The 17,371-nt window shown below is 39.6% G+C and overlaps 1 protein-coding gene across 3 annotated transcripts in view; it reads left to right on the top strand.

The window, feature by feature from the left end:
- The window catches only part of CASZ1 (castor zinc finger 1), a 668,840-nt gene that overhangs the window by 391,776 nt on the left and 259,693 nt on the right, over positions 1-17,371 (top strand). For all 3 annotated transcript variants that reach the window (XM_044063158.1, XM_044063159.1, XM_044063157.1), the window contains exon 3: positions 12,391-13,255. In XM_044063158.1, coding sequence (XP_043919093.1) covers positions 12,391-13,255 — 865 coding nt within the window. The remainder of the gene's footprint in view (positions 1-12,390; positions 13,256-17,371) is intronic.

The raw sequence follows: 17,371 nt of genomic DNA, 5'->3' as shown, positions 1-17,371 counted from the left end.
ATTGATAAATATGGAGAAAAGAAGTGGGCCTAATATTGAGCCTTGTGGTACGCCTATGGTAGTTGGGAGTAAGGGGGACAGTACACCTTGCCATTAGACAGACTGCTGTCTTTCAGACAGATAGCTTTCAAACCAGGCTATAGTGGATGGGGCAAAGGATAGGGAGGTCAGGGTGTCTAGTAGTAAGGAATGTGAGACCATGTCAAATGCTTTAGAGGGGTCTAAAAATATTGCAGATACAAAGTTATTATTTCTATATTGGTTGACTAGATTGGTAAAGGAGAGCAGAGCAGTTGTCATGCTATGGTGTTGCTGGAAGCCGTGCTGTGTGGGAGAGGGGTCCCTGTTAATTCAGCGAATGCTCTAAATTGCGAACGCTGCTTAATCGAAGCTACTTACCTGAAATGGCAAAATCCCGAAAGCATGGAACATTGATTTTTTTTTCCTAGGGGAAAAAAAATCACTGGGCTGTTTTCGGGACTTTGCCATTTCCTCTACTGTGGTGCGATCTCAGAGTTGGTATATTTAAGTAGGGGAGGATGTGGGGGGCACAGCCCCCCAATTTATTTTGTGTTTTTTTTTTTTTTTTTTTAATGGATCAGCGATTTTTTTTTCCAGGGAAGAAAATCACTGATTTGTTTGTTCGACATTTTGTTTTTTCTGTGTTAGTAGGTCGATTAATATAGCGTTCGCCATTTAGTAAGTTCACTTATATAAAATAGACCCGTGGGGGAGAGAAGATTGTGTGAGTTTACGAATTGCATCACTTGAGAATGTATACACCTCTCGAGTATTTTAGATAAGGGAGATATAATGGCAATGGGGTGATAATTTGAGCATTCATATCAATTTCCATCTTTATGAAGTGGAATAATATAGGATACCTCAGAAAAGATTTTCTTGCTGCCGCGTGAAAGTTTATGTCTCGTTAAAAAAAAAATGCTCTAACAGTATGTGTCTGGATTGCCTGGTTTTCAAGATATGAAAATTTGTGAAAGTTTAGAAAAATTTAATTTTGTTTATTTATCTTATACTTTTTTAGTTTATTTTTCAGACTTGGACAATTGGATGGGGAACAGGAAATTCATCCCTGGTTTGGCACCTGTGTCTGTAATGGACACAGGCAGCCTGCAAATGGTTCATCTCCCAGGCCTCTGCTTACACTTATCAAGGGTAGCAGAACTTGCAACAGATTTGGGATGCATGGCTAGGCTTAAAAAGGGCCTTGTGGTCATTAGCCTAGTAAACACCTTTGAACCTATAATAAGTGAATAAGATTGAGATGAGATCATTTACTGTATGCAGTTTTGTATATTTGTAAGAAGTATTTGAAAGAGTTCTTTGTGTCTTTTATTTATGCTAGATCCTACAGGTCATCAAGTGATGGGCTGCTCTCTCTTCCAAGGGTTTGTGTAGAAATTTCCAGTAAGGCATTTGGCTACATATTGTAAGTGTGAGACCCGGTACTGCAAGTCAAACTAAGATTCATAGCAAAAACCTGCTGTTCTATATGCTAAGTATTTTTGCAGAGTGGCTTCTGCACTTTCTGATGGGGTGGGGGACTGCATCCCCTCACCCCTGCTACTTTAGTACAGTTGAGATCTCTGCCTCAGAGAAGGAAGAATTGTCCGTATCACTGCAACCCCAGCCTGGGTATATATTCCCCATCATTCGCACTTGTAGGTCATTAATCCAAGGATTACATTGTTGCTGATTTTCATACCTTCAGAATGCAGCCAGGTATCATTCTTGACTTCTGTTGCTCTGACCGAATTGAGCACTTTCCCTGATTCGGACATCCATAATGAAGTCCTTTTTCAACAGGTCCGTGAGGTTTCATCTGTTTAGAAGGGTCTTTTTAAATCCTGCACCAAGGGGCTGGATATTTACATTCCTAGTTCTTTTTTTTTTTAAATATTATTTCCGGTTTCTTATTTTTTATTGTTTGCACAACAACAGGATTGCAGAAGAATGTGTAGTTGCTAAGCATTTCCATAATTTGTTAAATGAAGAAATAAGTGCGGCAAGACCTACTAAAGTTCTCCAGTACTCAGTACTCTACCTTCTTGCTTGTCCTAATGTGATTCTCCATCTTGTTACACCCAGGGAATCTTACTACTTAGGACTTAGTTCAACCAAAGGTCCATCAGGGTGGGTCCTCGATGTTAACAGATACGGTCTTATAATATCAATTGATATCCTGTCTCTTCCTCTACCACTTTGTTGGTGGAAAGTCCCACTAGCCAGCCCTGGCTGCTGAATTCCCTCGTATGTCAGGCAAATATATATACGTGTATGTCTGTTATTTACATATCCCCCTTTTTTGCCGTTTTGCATGCAGAGAATGTACCACCTCCTTCCAGGTGATAGCGTTTGTTGCAGTTTAGTTAAGTAATGTGTTGATTAGGTAGAAACACTGATCCTGGAGCTTATTTTAGATGTGAGGCCTGGGTGAGTCACTGTTCCCTGTGCATTCTGGGAAATTAGACAATTGCATATTCATTTACATTGATCACATTCCAGGCATGTGAAGGAAAATGTATGAATACCTGTAGAGCAGGTAATAGTAGTAACAAAAGGCACAGATCTAGCTCACATGATTAATTATCTATCAAGTTAACTTGCTGCATACTGAGGTATCTAGGGTTATGTGATACATTACTAAGTAGCTGGTTAATGGTTGCATAACCCAGAATTGATGGACATGCTCCACCTAAAAATAAAAACAAATCCCCAAGAGCCAGACGCTCTAGGGATCTAAACCTCACCACAACGATAAATAGGACATGCTGGAGGGATAGATTCCTGTCCCAGAGACTCCCCATGCTTTAGAACAAGATTCCAATCTACATCAGGCAGAGCCCCTCACTAACACTCTTCAAGAGGAACCTTGACGAGTGGATGGGAAACAGAAAATTTACCCCGAGGATCACTGCAGTGGCTGTGCTGGACAGAGGCACAGGGAACTAATGGCTCTGCTGGACTGAGGCACAGGGAACTAATCTAAGTGGGCGGTGAAAGCCAACACATTCTGGCTAGGCTTATAGATGCCCTTGGGCAGATAGCCTAGTACTTACCTATGAACCTATGAACCAATGAATGATGTTACTGGTGTGTTAAGGTTATACAAGAAATTAAAAGTAAGGGATTAAGATAAGCCATAGTTCAACTAAAGTACAACATATATAGCATGACTGCCACTTTAATTTGGCCAGTTAGCAATACTGCCCACATTTAAAGAACATATAGGTTGATTTGGAGTAAATATTTTGTAGCTACAAAAAGGCAGGTAATACTTTACAGTGTGAGGACCTTAGTTGTTTCTTTGTTCATTCACCAAGATCCATTTTTTAAGTAAAGTAATTTGACAGAATACAAATTGACTTCCTTTTTTGACACAAATGTTTTTCTTTAGGGGGCAAACCCCTCGTACAGCCTCTTTGGGGGTCTTTGCCTTCTGCAAAACTGGATGCAATGCAATCATATTAAAATTACTAAAGCTTGTGAAAAGGAGAAAATCCCAACAGTAATAATTTTGTTCTGGGAAAGCAGAGTTTGTCTAAATACAGTTAAGGGAGGATTTGACTGTCATGCGGCTTGTTTTGTATTTGCATACGTAATGCAATTAAATCACTAGTTAAGTACACAGTAAATGTTTAAGTTCTTAGTGTGAATATTACAGGAATTGCTAAAAGCTTTAATGAATTTAATTTCTGGTGATAATATAGCCAAGTTTATTCCCAAATAAAGGAGAGATTAACAATATGTGGAATAGCCTGAAAACGTTAGATGTTGCCTAGTTTTAGAGTTTTGAATAACAGAATTCTGTAACAGTACTGACCACTGTACCTTTAATAATCCTCAACATGGTTTCTTAATAATGAAACACACAAGACACACCACAAGAGCAAAGCAATGAAGGGCATATAATGTCACAACCTCTTGCGTGAAAGAGAAATGCTAAAAATCCTAGTTGTAAATACTCCAACTCCAAGTCAATAAACGTAAGTCCAAAAAGTAGTTTAGAAAATTTAATTCAGTGCACAACGGTGAGCGCTTTCGCCAATAGCTTCATCAGACCTGCTCTTGTGGTGTGTCTTGTGTGTTTCATTATTATTTCTACTTGGCTTCACACCCAGAGCATTAACTCCTCGTGGATTCTTATTATTTCATAGTTTCTTAATAGCCTTTAGACTATTACAGCTACGATTCTGTTCTAAACCATGACCATGTCTTTGTTAATATGGGTAAAAGGCAACTTACAGTGACACTGAATTCAAAAGGGCCTTCGTCTGACTCTGTCACAATCCTGCTTGAAGTAACTATCCTATTTTAATAATGCTATCTCTTGGTTTACTAAGTATCTTCCCATACTGTTGCCTGATTGCTTATCCTGCCCATATCTCACCAGCATCTGCAGTAACTGACAGGTCCACGCTAATATATCTGCTATTTTCTCAATCTGTAATCATCTTCCAGCCTAACAGCAAGTCTTATACTTTATCCCAGTGGTCTTTGTCCTTAACAGGGGGGTTGGTTCTAGCTCTTCTCATACACAAATTGCTCTTTAGCATGACCCAGATCTCATAGTTCCATTTTTTTCTGCATCCAAGTTAACAGTTCTGCACATTATTCTATGCTTATGTACTGTAGATAAACTGAACAGTGCGTCACCGAGAATCTTAATGTCCATGACCTCAAGGTGCTACAGTTACTTACCTGTAAATAGCTAGGCCTTCATCTGGCCATTACCTTTAACTTCCATAATCGTGTCTCTCTATTACCATAAAGTCATGGCCAAACAACACAGTTGTACAAACTTACTCATCTCTGTATTCCCTATACCCAATCTGTAATTGGAAAGAACATTCTCATCCATAAGCTCAAATATGTGGTCCCTCTCATTGATTTTGGTACCTCCCACAACACCCTTACTTTGCAAAAGACTGTAGATTTGCAGATTTATTGCATTATTAGACAACCATCACCCCAAACAACACTGCCATATGCTTCACTCAACTAATATCCTTACCATAACCAAAAGAGATTTCTTCTTTTTGTCTTCCGCTATCTACAAGCTTTTGTATACCACGTTCTACTCTCAGTCATTTATCAAGCTCCACACTCTTACTGCCTCCATTCCCTGTACATTATAAACATCAGATACTCAAACTCTACAGGCTGCCAATCTGTCTAAGTGTATCCAAAAGAGCATCCTTCAAACTTACCTCTGTGATCTGGACCTTAGTTACCTTCAAAAACAGTTCTCTTAACTTCTTTGCTACCTTTAAATGTCCTCTTCCTCTACTTCAAGGGCTCATCCTGTTGTATCTTCATCTGTCTATAACCCGCTCTTTTCCTTCTCTGCTGTTCCTCTGTCTTGCCCATTTCTTTTGTTTCCCATTATATAACCTGCTCTTTTCCTTCTCTGCTGTTCCTCTGTCTTGCCCTTTTCTTTTGTTTTCCCGTTATATAACCCGCTCTTTTCCTTCTCTGCTGTTCCTCTGTCTTGCCCTTTTCTTTTGTTTTCCCATTATATAACCCACTCTTTTCCTTCTCTGCTGTTCCTCTGTCTTGCCCGTTTCTTTTGTTTTCCCGTTATATAACCCGCTCTTTTCCTTCTCTGCTGTTCCTCTCTCTTGCCCGTTTCTTTTGTTTTCCCATTATATAACCCGCTCTTTTCCTTCTCTGCTGTTCCTCTGTCTTGCCTTTTTCTTTTGTTTTCCCGTTATATAACCCACTCTTTTCCTTCTCTGCTGTTCCTCTGTCTTGCCCATTTCTTTTGCTTTCCCATTATATAACCCGCTCTTTTCCTTCTCTGCTGTTCCTCTGTCTTGCCCATTTCTTTTGTTTTCCCGTTATATAACCCACTCTTTTCCTTTTCTGCTGTTCCTCTGTCTTGCCCATTTCTTTTGTTTTCCCATTATATAACCTGCTCTTTTCCTTCTCTGCTGTTCCTCTGTCTTGCCCTTTTCTTTTGTTTTCCCATTATATAACCCGCTCTTTTCCTTCTCTGCTGTTCCTCTGTCTTGCCCGTTTCTTTTGTTTTCCCGTTATATAACCCACTCTTTTCCTTTTCTGCTGTTCCTCTGTCTTGCCCATTTCTTTTGTTTCCCATTATATAACCCGCTCTTTTCCTTCTCTGCTATTTCTCTGTCTTGCCCTTTTCTTTTGTTTTCCTGTTGTATAACCCGCTCTTTTCCTTCTCTGCTGTTCATCTGTCTTGCCCGTTTCTTTTGTTTTCCCGTTATATAACCCGCTCTTTTCCTTCTCTCCTGTTCCTCTGTCTTGCCCGTTTCTTTTGTTTTCCCATTATATAACCCGCTCTTTTCCTTCTCTGCTGTTCCTCTGTCTTGCCCGTTTCTTTTGTTTTCCCGTTATATAACCCGCTCTTTTCCTTCTCTGCTGTTCCTCTGTCTTGCCCGTTTCTTTTGTTTTCCCATTATATAGCCCACTCTTTTCCTTCTCTGCTGTTCCTCTGTCTTGCCCGTTTCTTTTGTTTTCCCGTTATATAACCCGTTCTTTTCCTTCTCTGCTGTTCCTCTATCTTGCCCATTTCTTTTGCTTTCCCGTTATATAACCCGCTCTTTTCCTTCTCTGCTGTTCCTCTGTCTTGCCCGCTTCTTTTGTTTTCCCATTATATAACCCACTCTTTTCCTTTTCTGCTGTTCCTCTGTCTTGCCCATTTCTTTTGTTTTCCCATTATATAATCTGCTCTTTTCCTTCTCTGCTGTTCCACTGTCTTGCCCGTTTCTTTTGTTTTCCCATTATATAACCCGCTCTTTTCCTTCTCTGCTGTTCCTCTGTCTTGCCCGTTTCTTTTGTTTTCCCGTTATATAACCCGCTCTTTTCCTTCTCTGCTGTTCCTCTGTCTTGCCCGTTTCTTTTGTTTTCCCATTATATAACCCGCTCTTTTCCTTCTCTGCTGTTCCTCTGTCTTGCCCGTTTCTTTTGTTTTCCGTTATATAGCCCGCTCTTTTCCTTCTCTGCTCTTCCTCTGTCTTGCCCATTTCTTTTGTTTTCCCGTTATATAACCCGCTCTTTTCCTTCTCTGCTGTTCCTCTGTCTTGCCCATTTCTTTTGTTTCCCATTATATAACCCGCTCTTTTCTTTCTCTGCTGTTCCTCTGTCTTGCCCATTTCTTTTGTTTCCCATTATATAACCCGCTCGTTTCCTTCTCTGCTGTTCCTCTGTCTTGCCCTTTTCTTTTGTTTTCCCTTTATATTTCTTTTTCTTTCTCCTTTCTGTTTCATCTCACTACTTAAGTAATGTAATCCTCTTTATCCCTGTTTAACACGATTTGCCCCATTTCTTGTCTTCTGTACTGCAGTTCAAATCTAGCATTGTAGGTACTGGACATCCTTTTCTGCCATTTATGCTGTTGTAATGCACTTTTACGTAACTCTTTTGTTTTACTGTTGCATAACATGCAAACAGTGTAATGGAATCTGTCTTACTGCCAGATGTGTACTGTATACTTCCAGATAATTATTGTTCCTGTAGTCTTGGCAGAAAAGGGTCTGTGGACTAGCTTACTTACTCGAACATCAAGTATAAAACAAATAAACACAAAATAAATTCTTGAGACTTGATTTTCTAATAAAAAAGTTTTTTTTTTAATTTTCTTCAGAATTCCCACAGCTTAGAGATTGGTTGGTGAAGGCAAAAGCCAGCATCACTAGTCTATGTTTGTGGGGATGAGGGGGTTGAAGTAAACAGCCACACAAAAGTTATTTTTCACATTGTTCATTTATTTGGTGTTGAAATCGATAATTCAAAATTCCAAAATACGTATACATCAGTATATTATATTCTGAGTAGAACATTATTACGTCAGTTATATGGTGTCACATAATGCTATGAAGAAACCTAGGGGTAGAAGATGTTGCATAGGGATTTATAGAAGGTATCGAATAGGGATATACCAAGGTATTGCATGGGGATGTACCACTTTACAGAGGGGTAGAAGATGTTGAATAGGGCTATACCACTTTACAGAAAGGTAGAAGATGTTTAATAGAAATATACCAATTTACAGGGAGATGCATTCCTGTAGTACACTGAGTTATTAGGTGTATTTTTTTTTTTTTTATCCATAGCCATAATATACCTATTGTGATTCATGTATGGTATCACATAGACCATGGTGAAAGATAAAAAAAATTAGAATCTCCTTTTCACTACTGAATAAACTATACACCCTACTTAATCAACTGTGTTTTTCCATCTTTTGCAAGAATGCCTTATACATGTTCTGCAAGTTACTGAATTTTCTTTACATGTTTAATGCTAAATCTTCTTATAGTAAGCTGTTCCATTCAACCACTCCTCAGTGAAGAAGTACCTTTGCATGTTTCTCTTGAGCATTCCACATAGGTTCATAGGTTCATAGGTAGGTACTAGGCTACTGGCCTTAGGGCCTATATAAGCCTAGCCAAAAAGGTACCCTGGCTTTCGCCACCCAAGAAAATTATTTTCCTGTGCCCCTGCAGAGCCACAGAGGTGATCCCCAGGGTGAATTTCCCATTTCCCATCCAATCATCAAGAGTTTTCTTGAAAAGTACTAATGAGGAGCTTTGTTTGATATTGATAGTTTGTTCCAGAGTATGGGAAGTCTCTGGGACAGGAATCTATCCCTCCAGCATATTCTGTTTATTGTGGTGACAAGCTTTACGTCCCTAGAGCATGTAGCTTGGAGGGATTGGGATTTCTTTAAGTGGAGCATGTCCAACAGCTCTGGGTTTGACATAGCTTTGTATATTAGGCAGATATCGCCTCTGAGTAGGCAATATGCGACAGAGTAAAGCTGGAGTTTTTTGAGACGGTCTGCGTAGGGCATCTGTTTGAGGCTGGTAATCCTCTTTGTGAGATATTTCTGCGGCCTTTCCATTTGTTGTAGCTGTCTTGTGAGGTACATACCAAAAGGGGCATTGTACTCTATAATGGGTCTAATGAGTTACGAGTAGAGGGGAACAATGACCTCTTTTTTCCTGGATGAGAAACCTTTTGTAATGAGGTGTGCCACGTATAAGGATTTCCTGACTACTGTGGCAATGTGATTATTAAAGCACAAAACCTGAGGTGAGGCTATGATTGAACATGGTGCTTAGGTGGGGTGCCAGTTTATTCTGTAGTTCATGTAGAATGCAGCCTGGGATGTTGTCAGGTCCCATGGATGCTGTGTTCTTGGCTTTGGAGAGTGTGTTTTTTACCTGTGCAGCCATGATTACAGGAACGTTGCATTCTTCTGGTATAGAGATGGGCCCTTTAGGGGGTGAGGGGTGGGTAAAGTTATCTGCCAGGATATTGGCAATATCAGTTGGTTCTGTATATTTAGTGCCATTGTGCTGTAACTCAGAGCAGATCTGAGTGTTGCCATTGAGATTCTTGACATAGCTATAGAATGCCTTGTGGTTGTCTTTAGAATCAGTGGCAATTTTGTTTTGATAACTAGCTTTGGAGGATTTTATGGGGGATCTCAGCTTCTTACTGAGGCTGACCAGGGAGTTCTTCCAGTCCTGGGAATTTACTCTTTTTTGCAACAGTTTCTTTCTTCTGTTGTAGTTTGTTTATGGCAGGGGACCACCAGATTGGCTTCCTTTTTTTGGAGGATAGCATCTTGGTTCTGTTAGGGATAGCACGATCCATGCACTTGTGTAATTGCTTATATAGTGCATTTGTGTAGGATTCAGCAGTCATACCTCTATTGTCCATCGGCATGGCTATCGTGAAGTTTGCCACTTCTGTCTTAAGAAGCGTGAAGTTGGCTTTGGAGAAATTGTTTACAGTGGTTCTCTAATGGGAGGTGGGGGCTCTGGATGTCTAGGGTGATTAGCTTGTGGTCGGATCTGAGCAATGAGGAATTGACCTCTGGTGTGGAAAACTGGTCGCCCATGTTGGTAATGACCAGGTCTAGGATATTGCTGCCCCTGGTGAAGGTGTGGATAAGTTGATCCATGGTGTTGGAATTTATGAATTCCAGAAAACGTTGAGCAAAACAGCTGGTACATGAGTAGTTTTCCCAGTTAATGGTGGGGTAGTTGAAATTGCCCATTATTAGGGTGTTGGATTGTACCCTAATATTTTCCAGTATATCAAGAAATGAGGAGTGGGAATCCTGGAGCATGGTGGGGGATCTGTAGCAAGTTACAATTTGGATTGCGGTCTTGCCCAGAGTTAGTTGCACTTGGATAATCTCGGGTGCATTATGCTGAGCAACTAGCCTGGAGGTGTGGATATCCTAGAACATACCCACAAACTTCAGGTTATGTCCTTTTCTTCCCACACTTTTTTTTTCATTGATGGTATACTTTTGGATATTTCTGATTCCCCTGTGAAATGTAAATGTTTATATTATACATTGCTGCTTCTTTTTTTTAACAAGATATGCATGAGTTTGTTTAGTCTGCCTCTTGTGGCTGTTGTTCCATAAAGTGTATTACCTCTGTTGTACTTCACAGCTTTTACCTCGCCTACTTCAAAAGAAAGGTGATGTCTCCAGGACTATATACAATACTGAAGATGGGTCCATTCTTTTTACTGGTTACATCAGTTCTCTAGCTTGCCAGTACCTCGCTAGCCATTACTGTTTTCTTTCTGCACTGTTTTTTGCTTTTGGGTCATCTACTGTTTCTATCACTGAGCCCATTTCCATGTTTGCATGATCATACAATTGTTTTTAATGTCCATACACATATGTGCTCTTTCATTCATTTAATTTTTTATGAAGCCTTACATCCTAACTGTTACGGGGGTCTATATCACGTGGTCAAAAGCTAATAATAGCGAATGACCACAACTTTGAAAAAACTGGAACTCGAAATTGCAATTGTGGGGGACTGCACCCCCACACCCCTTGCTAAATATATATACCAATTGCGAGATCGCACTACAGTGAGGAAAGGGCAAATACCCCTATCTACACTGTAGTGCGACCCCACAATAGCAACTTTGAGTTCCGGTGTTTTCGAAGTTGTGGTCATTCGCTATTATTAGCTTTTGACCATGTGATGTAGACCCCTGTCACAGCTTCACAGCTGTCTACATGATTTTCCTGCCACCCCTCCAACACACACACACACACACACCTTGATGTCACTGTCCTACCTTTCTGGTATTCTGTTGAATCCATGTTCTCCAACTTTATTACCTGTCACACAAACATACATCTCCTACCACCAACCAAATTCTTCCAACATCCTAATCCATGTTTTCCAACAATACCCTTCTTGTCAGCTGGTCTCTTTGTCTTCATTTTGTTATGTCATATTTTAAAGTGCATGTCATTCATAATCAACTTTCTTCAAATGAGGTCCTCCCTGCGAATAATGTACAAGTGATGTGATATCGTTAGCTGCGGCACATTTGCACTAGAACACTAGTGCTCATATTTTACCTAGTCTGTTGTGTTAAAGAAAGAAAAACAAGAAACATGTTGTTCCAGGTGACAACTTTTAGCAGACTAATACAATTGTATTTCTAATAGTTTTCTAACATTCTCTTTTTTTTTTTTACATCTTAGCATGCTGTGGCCAGTATGTTTGGTTTCTGTCTCAAAGGTTTGAATTTAAGTTAGCACTGATGACCTTTAAAAGGAAAAAGAGAAAACCAAGCCAAATTCATGACCGTCATCTCTCAAAATATTTATTGTGAATTTTTCTATAACGCTGACATATAGACTGGGGAGATCTACTAATATTAGATGTGTTGTTTAAGACTTCTTACTGAAGCTGTTTGTTACATACTATTTATGTACAGCTGTTTGTTACAAGCTATTTATGTAACATAATCTCTTTTTTTGTTCGTTTTTTTTTTTTTTTTTTGCTAATGCAACACAAGGGCTATGCAACAGACTCCTTCAAGTAATTCTGCCATGTGTATGTGTGCATGTATACATTTTTTTTTTTTATTTTTACCAGGGAACTCCCCAATAAAACTCCTGGGCGTTAACATTTTAAAATTTTGGGACTCTTACTGTGCAATTTTTCTTAATCTTTGAATGAATAAGAAAATTTTTTTGAAAACATACTGTATTAGTCATCTGGAAAATAAAACAGCTCACTTACTGGAAACCCCCTACAGTGGACTTTGAAGACAAGAACCTAATGAATTATTTTTAAAGCATAGATAAAATACTTTTAAACATATTGAAGTAGTCCAAGTAAAGAAGGTACTGCATTTATGAAAACTTTGTTTAATGTACTGAAAAGCCATTGGCTAGAACATCTAGTGAAATTAATTTGCATGACTTTGATTAACTCCTTGTATTTTGCCCTAGTATTAATTACTTTTTACAAATTAATTTAGAAGTCATAAAACCTAAGAAGTGTGCCGAACGTTCTTGGATTGAATTAATAGAAGAAAAATGTTTTAACTCTTTCCTTTCTTTAGGGGAGGCCTCTTCACTCCGTGACTATGCAGCTACCACAATGAATGAATTCCTGGGGATGTTTGGTTACAATGATCAGAGTGTCCGGGATGAACTTGCAAAGAAGATAAGCTTTGATAAACTGCATGCTGCTACCTCAGATGCATCTGGCTCTGCTTCCCTGCTAGGGGAGGACATTATGACAAGACGGGCCCGCTTCTCAAAGTACGAGGAATACATCCGGAAACTTAAGGCAGGGGAGCAACTTCCTTGGCCTTTGCCTAGCACCAGGAATTTGGACCTGGATTCAAAACCTGTACTGTCTAAGGAATCTGGTTTGCAAAATAGTCGAGGTCCAGCAAAAGAACCTGCAACTCTGGCAGATACCAAGCCACCGCCACCGCCTCCTCCTCCTCCTCCTCCTCCTCCTCCATCTTCCTTGCCTTCCACCAGCAGTTCCCAGACCCAAGGCCTAATGCCCCGTGCTTCAAAGTATGACTTTTACATTCAGAAACTGAAAACAGGAGAGAGCATTCTTCCACAAAATGGTAACACTTACAAGAAACCCTCTAAATATGATCTTGAAAATGTGAAATATCTACATCTTTTTAAACCAGGGGAGGGTAACCCTGACATGGGTGGTGCCATTGCTTTTAAAACTGGAAAAGTGGGCCGACCTTCTAAATATGATGTAAAGAACTTCCAAAAACTTACCCCAGTGAAAGCGGCACCAAGTACTGCTTCAACAGTGCCACTTTCAGTAACTCCCACCACCCAGGCTGTAACTACTGAACCAACAACATCTATGACTTTTAGCACTCCAGAGTATCTGAAGTCTGCCTTCTCCAAGACTGACTCCATTACAACTGGAACAGTATCAACTGTTAGGTAAGTATTTTATTTTCATCATGTGCATCTTAATTCAGCTCCAGTGTTTTTTATTTGCAAGAGCGCAAGATATTTCCAGGATGGCAAGGTTGTGGGAGGCTGTGATAGCTGTATGAGGCTGTTTGCAGAGAATGTAAGATTCAGGCCTTGGAGAAAACCCTCACTTTTCTTAAACAGTTGTTCTGCAAAACTGTTTCTTTACTCAATTATCAGTGTAGATATCCTACAGTTTTATTTTAGTTTCAAAAAATCCTAGTTAAACCCAGATGTAATATTTTACAAATGCTTTTTTTCCTTCTCTGCAAAATACTGAAAGGCCCATCTGTCTGATAGATATTATATGTAGCTGGTGACAGTCTGGAATGAGAAACGCTCTCAGAATACATTGTAGGTGCTACCTGCAGAAATAAAATTTGTCTGATTTTACTGTCTTGATTACATAAAAGCAGTTAGATATTGGGTAGGAAACCAAGAGCTAAGATTTTTAAGTCACATTGACTGACAAGACTGTAAAAGCAAGTTAATTAAGCATTGTAGATCTCTCTGGTTGTTACTAGAGAAAAAGCGTCAGTAACGTACATATTGTACATGCTGCAAAAAAAGGTCCTGCTCTGTGAAGAAAATGTTTTAATAATGTAAACAGCAAGTGTTAATAAGCCATGCTGTATCAAACTGGTTACAAAATTATTTTTTCAGATATCTGTCCTTTACTAAACTGTACAATGTAAAACTGAAAGTAAAACAAGGCCGTGTTTAAAGAAGTCAGAAATGTTTGTTTAACAAAATGTCCTATTTACAGTTTTGCTGGCTAGCAAATACTGACTTTTAAAATAGTACAGTAACTTAATGACTAGTTTACAACTGTAGCCATTATGTGTGTTTCTAATTTTCTTTTTCTTTTTTTATTTTATTTTTATTATTTCTGTATTCTAAACACCACTTATTTATAAATAACGTTTGTAAAAAGCATTGTGCAACTGGAACAATATGGTGCCTGATCTCTTCTGCAAATATCCATAGATAAGAAACTTTTTTTTCAGATCTGTACAAATGTCTTCTTTCTTGGAATGATGTTTCTGTGAAGTGCATGGGGATAAAATGAACCCTGTCATAGCTGATGGCATGTATTGACAACTTAAAAGAAGAACAGGTGTACTGGAAAATAGTTTAGTAAATAGTGTGTTAAATGCTGTGTCAGATATATCTGTTATGGGAATTTCCCAGCAATGCAAGCCAACTCAATTACTTTCTTCTGAGCTCTCCACAGCTTTGCTTCAAATGTACATTAAAGCTGCAGTGCCCCTTTACTGTGGCTTGCTTTAGGCATTGTTCCAAAAATTATAATACAGGTTTTGTCCCTGTAAAACACTTTAGTAAGTTCATCTCAGAAAGGAACTTATCGAAGGTACAATATTAGACAGAAATAAAAAAGTGTTTTTGGTGCTGTTTATCATGGCATAAAATCATAGCTGACATCCTCTCTGTAGAACAGGCTAAGTGCATTATGGTTTATTGTTTTATATTTTTACTGAAAACAATAAAACACTAGGGAGTTTTTCTTTAAGCACAGGTGCTCATGAGCAAGTGTTATACGCCTGTGTAGCCTCAGTATAAATAAATAAATAAATAAGAGTACAGTTTGCAGTAAGAGAAGAAATGTATTAAGTCTGAGAAGGTTGAACAACTGCATACAGTTCTGGACAAACTATTTTTTACTGATTTTGGTAATAAAGCATCCTTTTTTATTAGAGTAATGCCTTTTATTATAGTAATATCACTGTGGCTAATTTATCTGTTAGGGATGAGGCTTTCAAGACAGTATTTTTAAGGAAGTCATGCCACTCTTTGCATCTGATATACTGACTCCTCCAAAGTTTAAACATTTTAAGGTTTCTTCTTCTGCTCTCCCCAGCTTGGCTATTTTTCTACTTCATTCTGCACTCTGATGTATGCTTCTCCATTTAAAACTCGGCTGGGAAAGCATACTCAAACTCGAGCTACTCATTTTTTTTCTGCTGCTTGCATAGTATGGATCTCAATTTAACATTAATTACGGAAAAGAACCAATATTAAATGCTCAAAATATACAATCCTTTGGAATGTTGCTGTGGCTGCCTGCTCATGAGGTAAGACTTACAACAGAACGGCCTGTATTACCCCACGGTGACGTACACTGCCAAATATTGCTGTTAAAGGCCATCATTTTAATCTGGCCACCTGATGATGTGGACAGAAAAAGACAGATGTCTACATAATTTCCCACAAGGTGGAAACTCAGGATGGTTCCTCATGCAGTTCCAGGCCACTGCCATGGCTCAGAGAGAAGACTAAAGAAATGGATGGCAGACATCAGTCACACCATCCTGAATGTAAGGCCACCTTGACATAACATCATGGTCCTTGCCTGTTGCTACCTCCTGCTTGGTTAGTGAAGTACACTGTTATATTATTCATCTTTTTTCTCAGGTAACAATGGGCCCACAAGGGATAAATCCTGGCAGACATATTAGGAGATTTGTCTTGGAGATGTAAATACTGCCTGCATTATGATCAAGTGGTCAGAGCTTTCCTACAACCAGTGTGCACATGTGGAGTGGTCCATTAAGTCTCCCAGTGAGTGCCTGGTGGTAGAACTTATCACTGAGGACTTCACCACAGACTTCACACTTGGTCACATCAGGGTTTTGTGGTACAGGCTGTAGGGGGGTTTTCTGGGCCATTGTACATGAGTGTGAGCCGTATGACATTATCAGGCACTGAATGAGAGACAATGTTCAGTGCGAGGTCTGATTTGCCCAAATGGTATGGGATTGTGCCCTTAGAGAGCATGGCTTCATGTCACTGCAAGGTCCTGCGTAAGCATCTCTACTTCTGGATGGTTGCCTATTCATCTTCCAATGTCGTGCTTTAAACTTCAGTCATTCATTCTTCGCTCACTTCATCCCCTCATACATCTGATTAGGACAGGCCTACAAAGCCTTGAACCATGGTTAGGTTAGGTTAGGGTTTCCCCTCATCTTCTGTGTCCTGGGTAGGGAACAGTTCCATTTTACCCCTCTGTAGAGTTCCCCAAGATGACACTTACTTTGGTAAAACCTTGAGGCTGATGAAGCACTTCATGGATGAGTCTGTGGCTCCCTCCATGTCTTCTTCCCAAAGCACATTAGTAATTATCTGGACATAAACGAAGGGAAGTCTTGAGCCATCCCACCCATGGAGTTAGTGCTCAAAGGTACTATCTTTGCAGCCTGGAAACATCTGGCTGTCGCACTGTCTACCAATAAAAACTGTGTGCCGTCGGTTAGCCCTGAACTAAGTAGTATGAGGTAGTCTATATGCATCTGAGGAACAATTTTTATAAGATTTCCAAAGTTCCACATGGACTGCAGAGGCCACAGTCTCTGTCCACTGTACAACCTGATAATATTTTTAAGGCACCAGACAGAGTAGATAGGAGGGTTTCCTTTTTCCTGTAGTGCTAGAACCTGTCCAAGTTCCAAACCTCCTTAATGGATCAGTGTTTACCCCTTCGTGATTTTGAGGTCAGTGGAGAGCTGATTAAGACCCATACCACAAATGTATAGTGGCTTTGACATTGCTCACTGTAGCTTTGACTGTGCTGATGCTTTCACTGCAGTATCAGATTGCGCCATGAGTCTGCACACAACAGCATAACTAAGACCTGCCTCTTTTATGGATGATCTCAGGCAGGCCATTCTGGATGGCCTATTGTGAAAGGAAGGCTTCCCAGGATATAGTAGACAATAAAGGGAAATAGGCCTCAACTACATCAGAAGTCTTGTATGCACCTCACGCACCTTCTGCTTCTTTCTTGACTGGCGATTTCCAGTGGGAGAAGCAGACATCTGACAGCATGACACTGATCCTCAAGCAATACTCAGTCTAACTCCCTTGAGTCTTCTAGTTGTTGAAAATCATGAAGCCTGTGCTCTCAAATATTGGCCTGTATATGTTGCATAACAGGCAAGGGTATCCCCTCCAGTACTATGCAGTACTATTTAATCCATATACTACAGGATAAAATGTATACAATATGTCTGTAGTGGGAGCAAATGTCTACAGTATGTTAGCAGAAATGGGCCAAGAAATGACCTT

Source organism: Protopterus annectens, chromosome 2.part1, assembly GCF_019279795.1.
Source record: "Protopterus annectens isolate FY-2018-M chromosome 2.part1, PAN1.0, whole genome shotgun sequence".
Taxonomy (NCBI): Eukaryota; Metazoa; Chordata; order Ceratodontiformes; family Protopteridae; genus Protopterus; species Protopterus annectens.
This window is presented reverse-complemented; position numbering and strand designations above follow the sequence as displayed.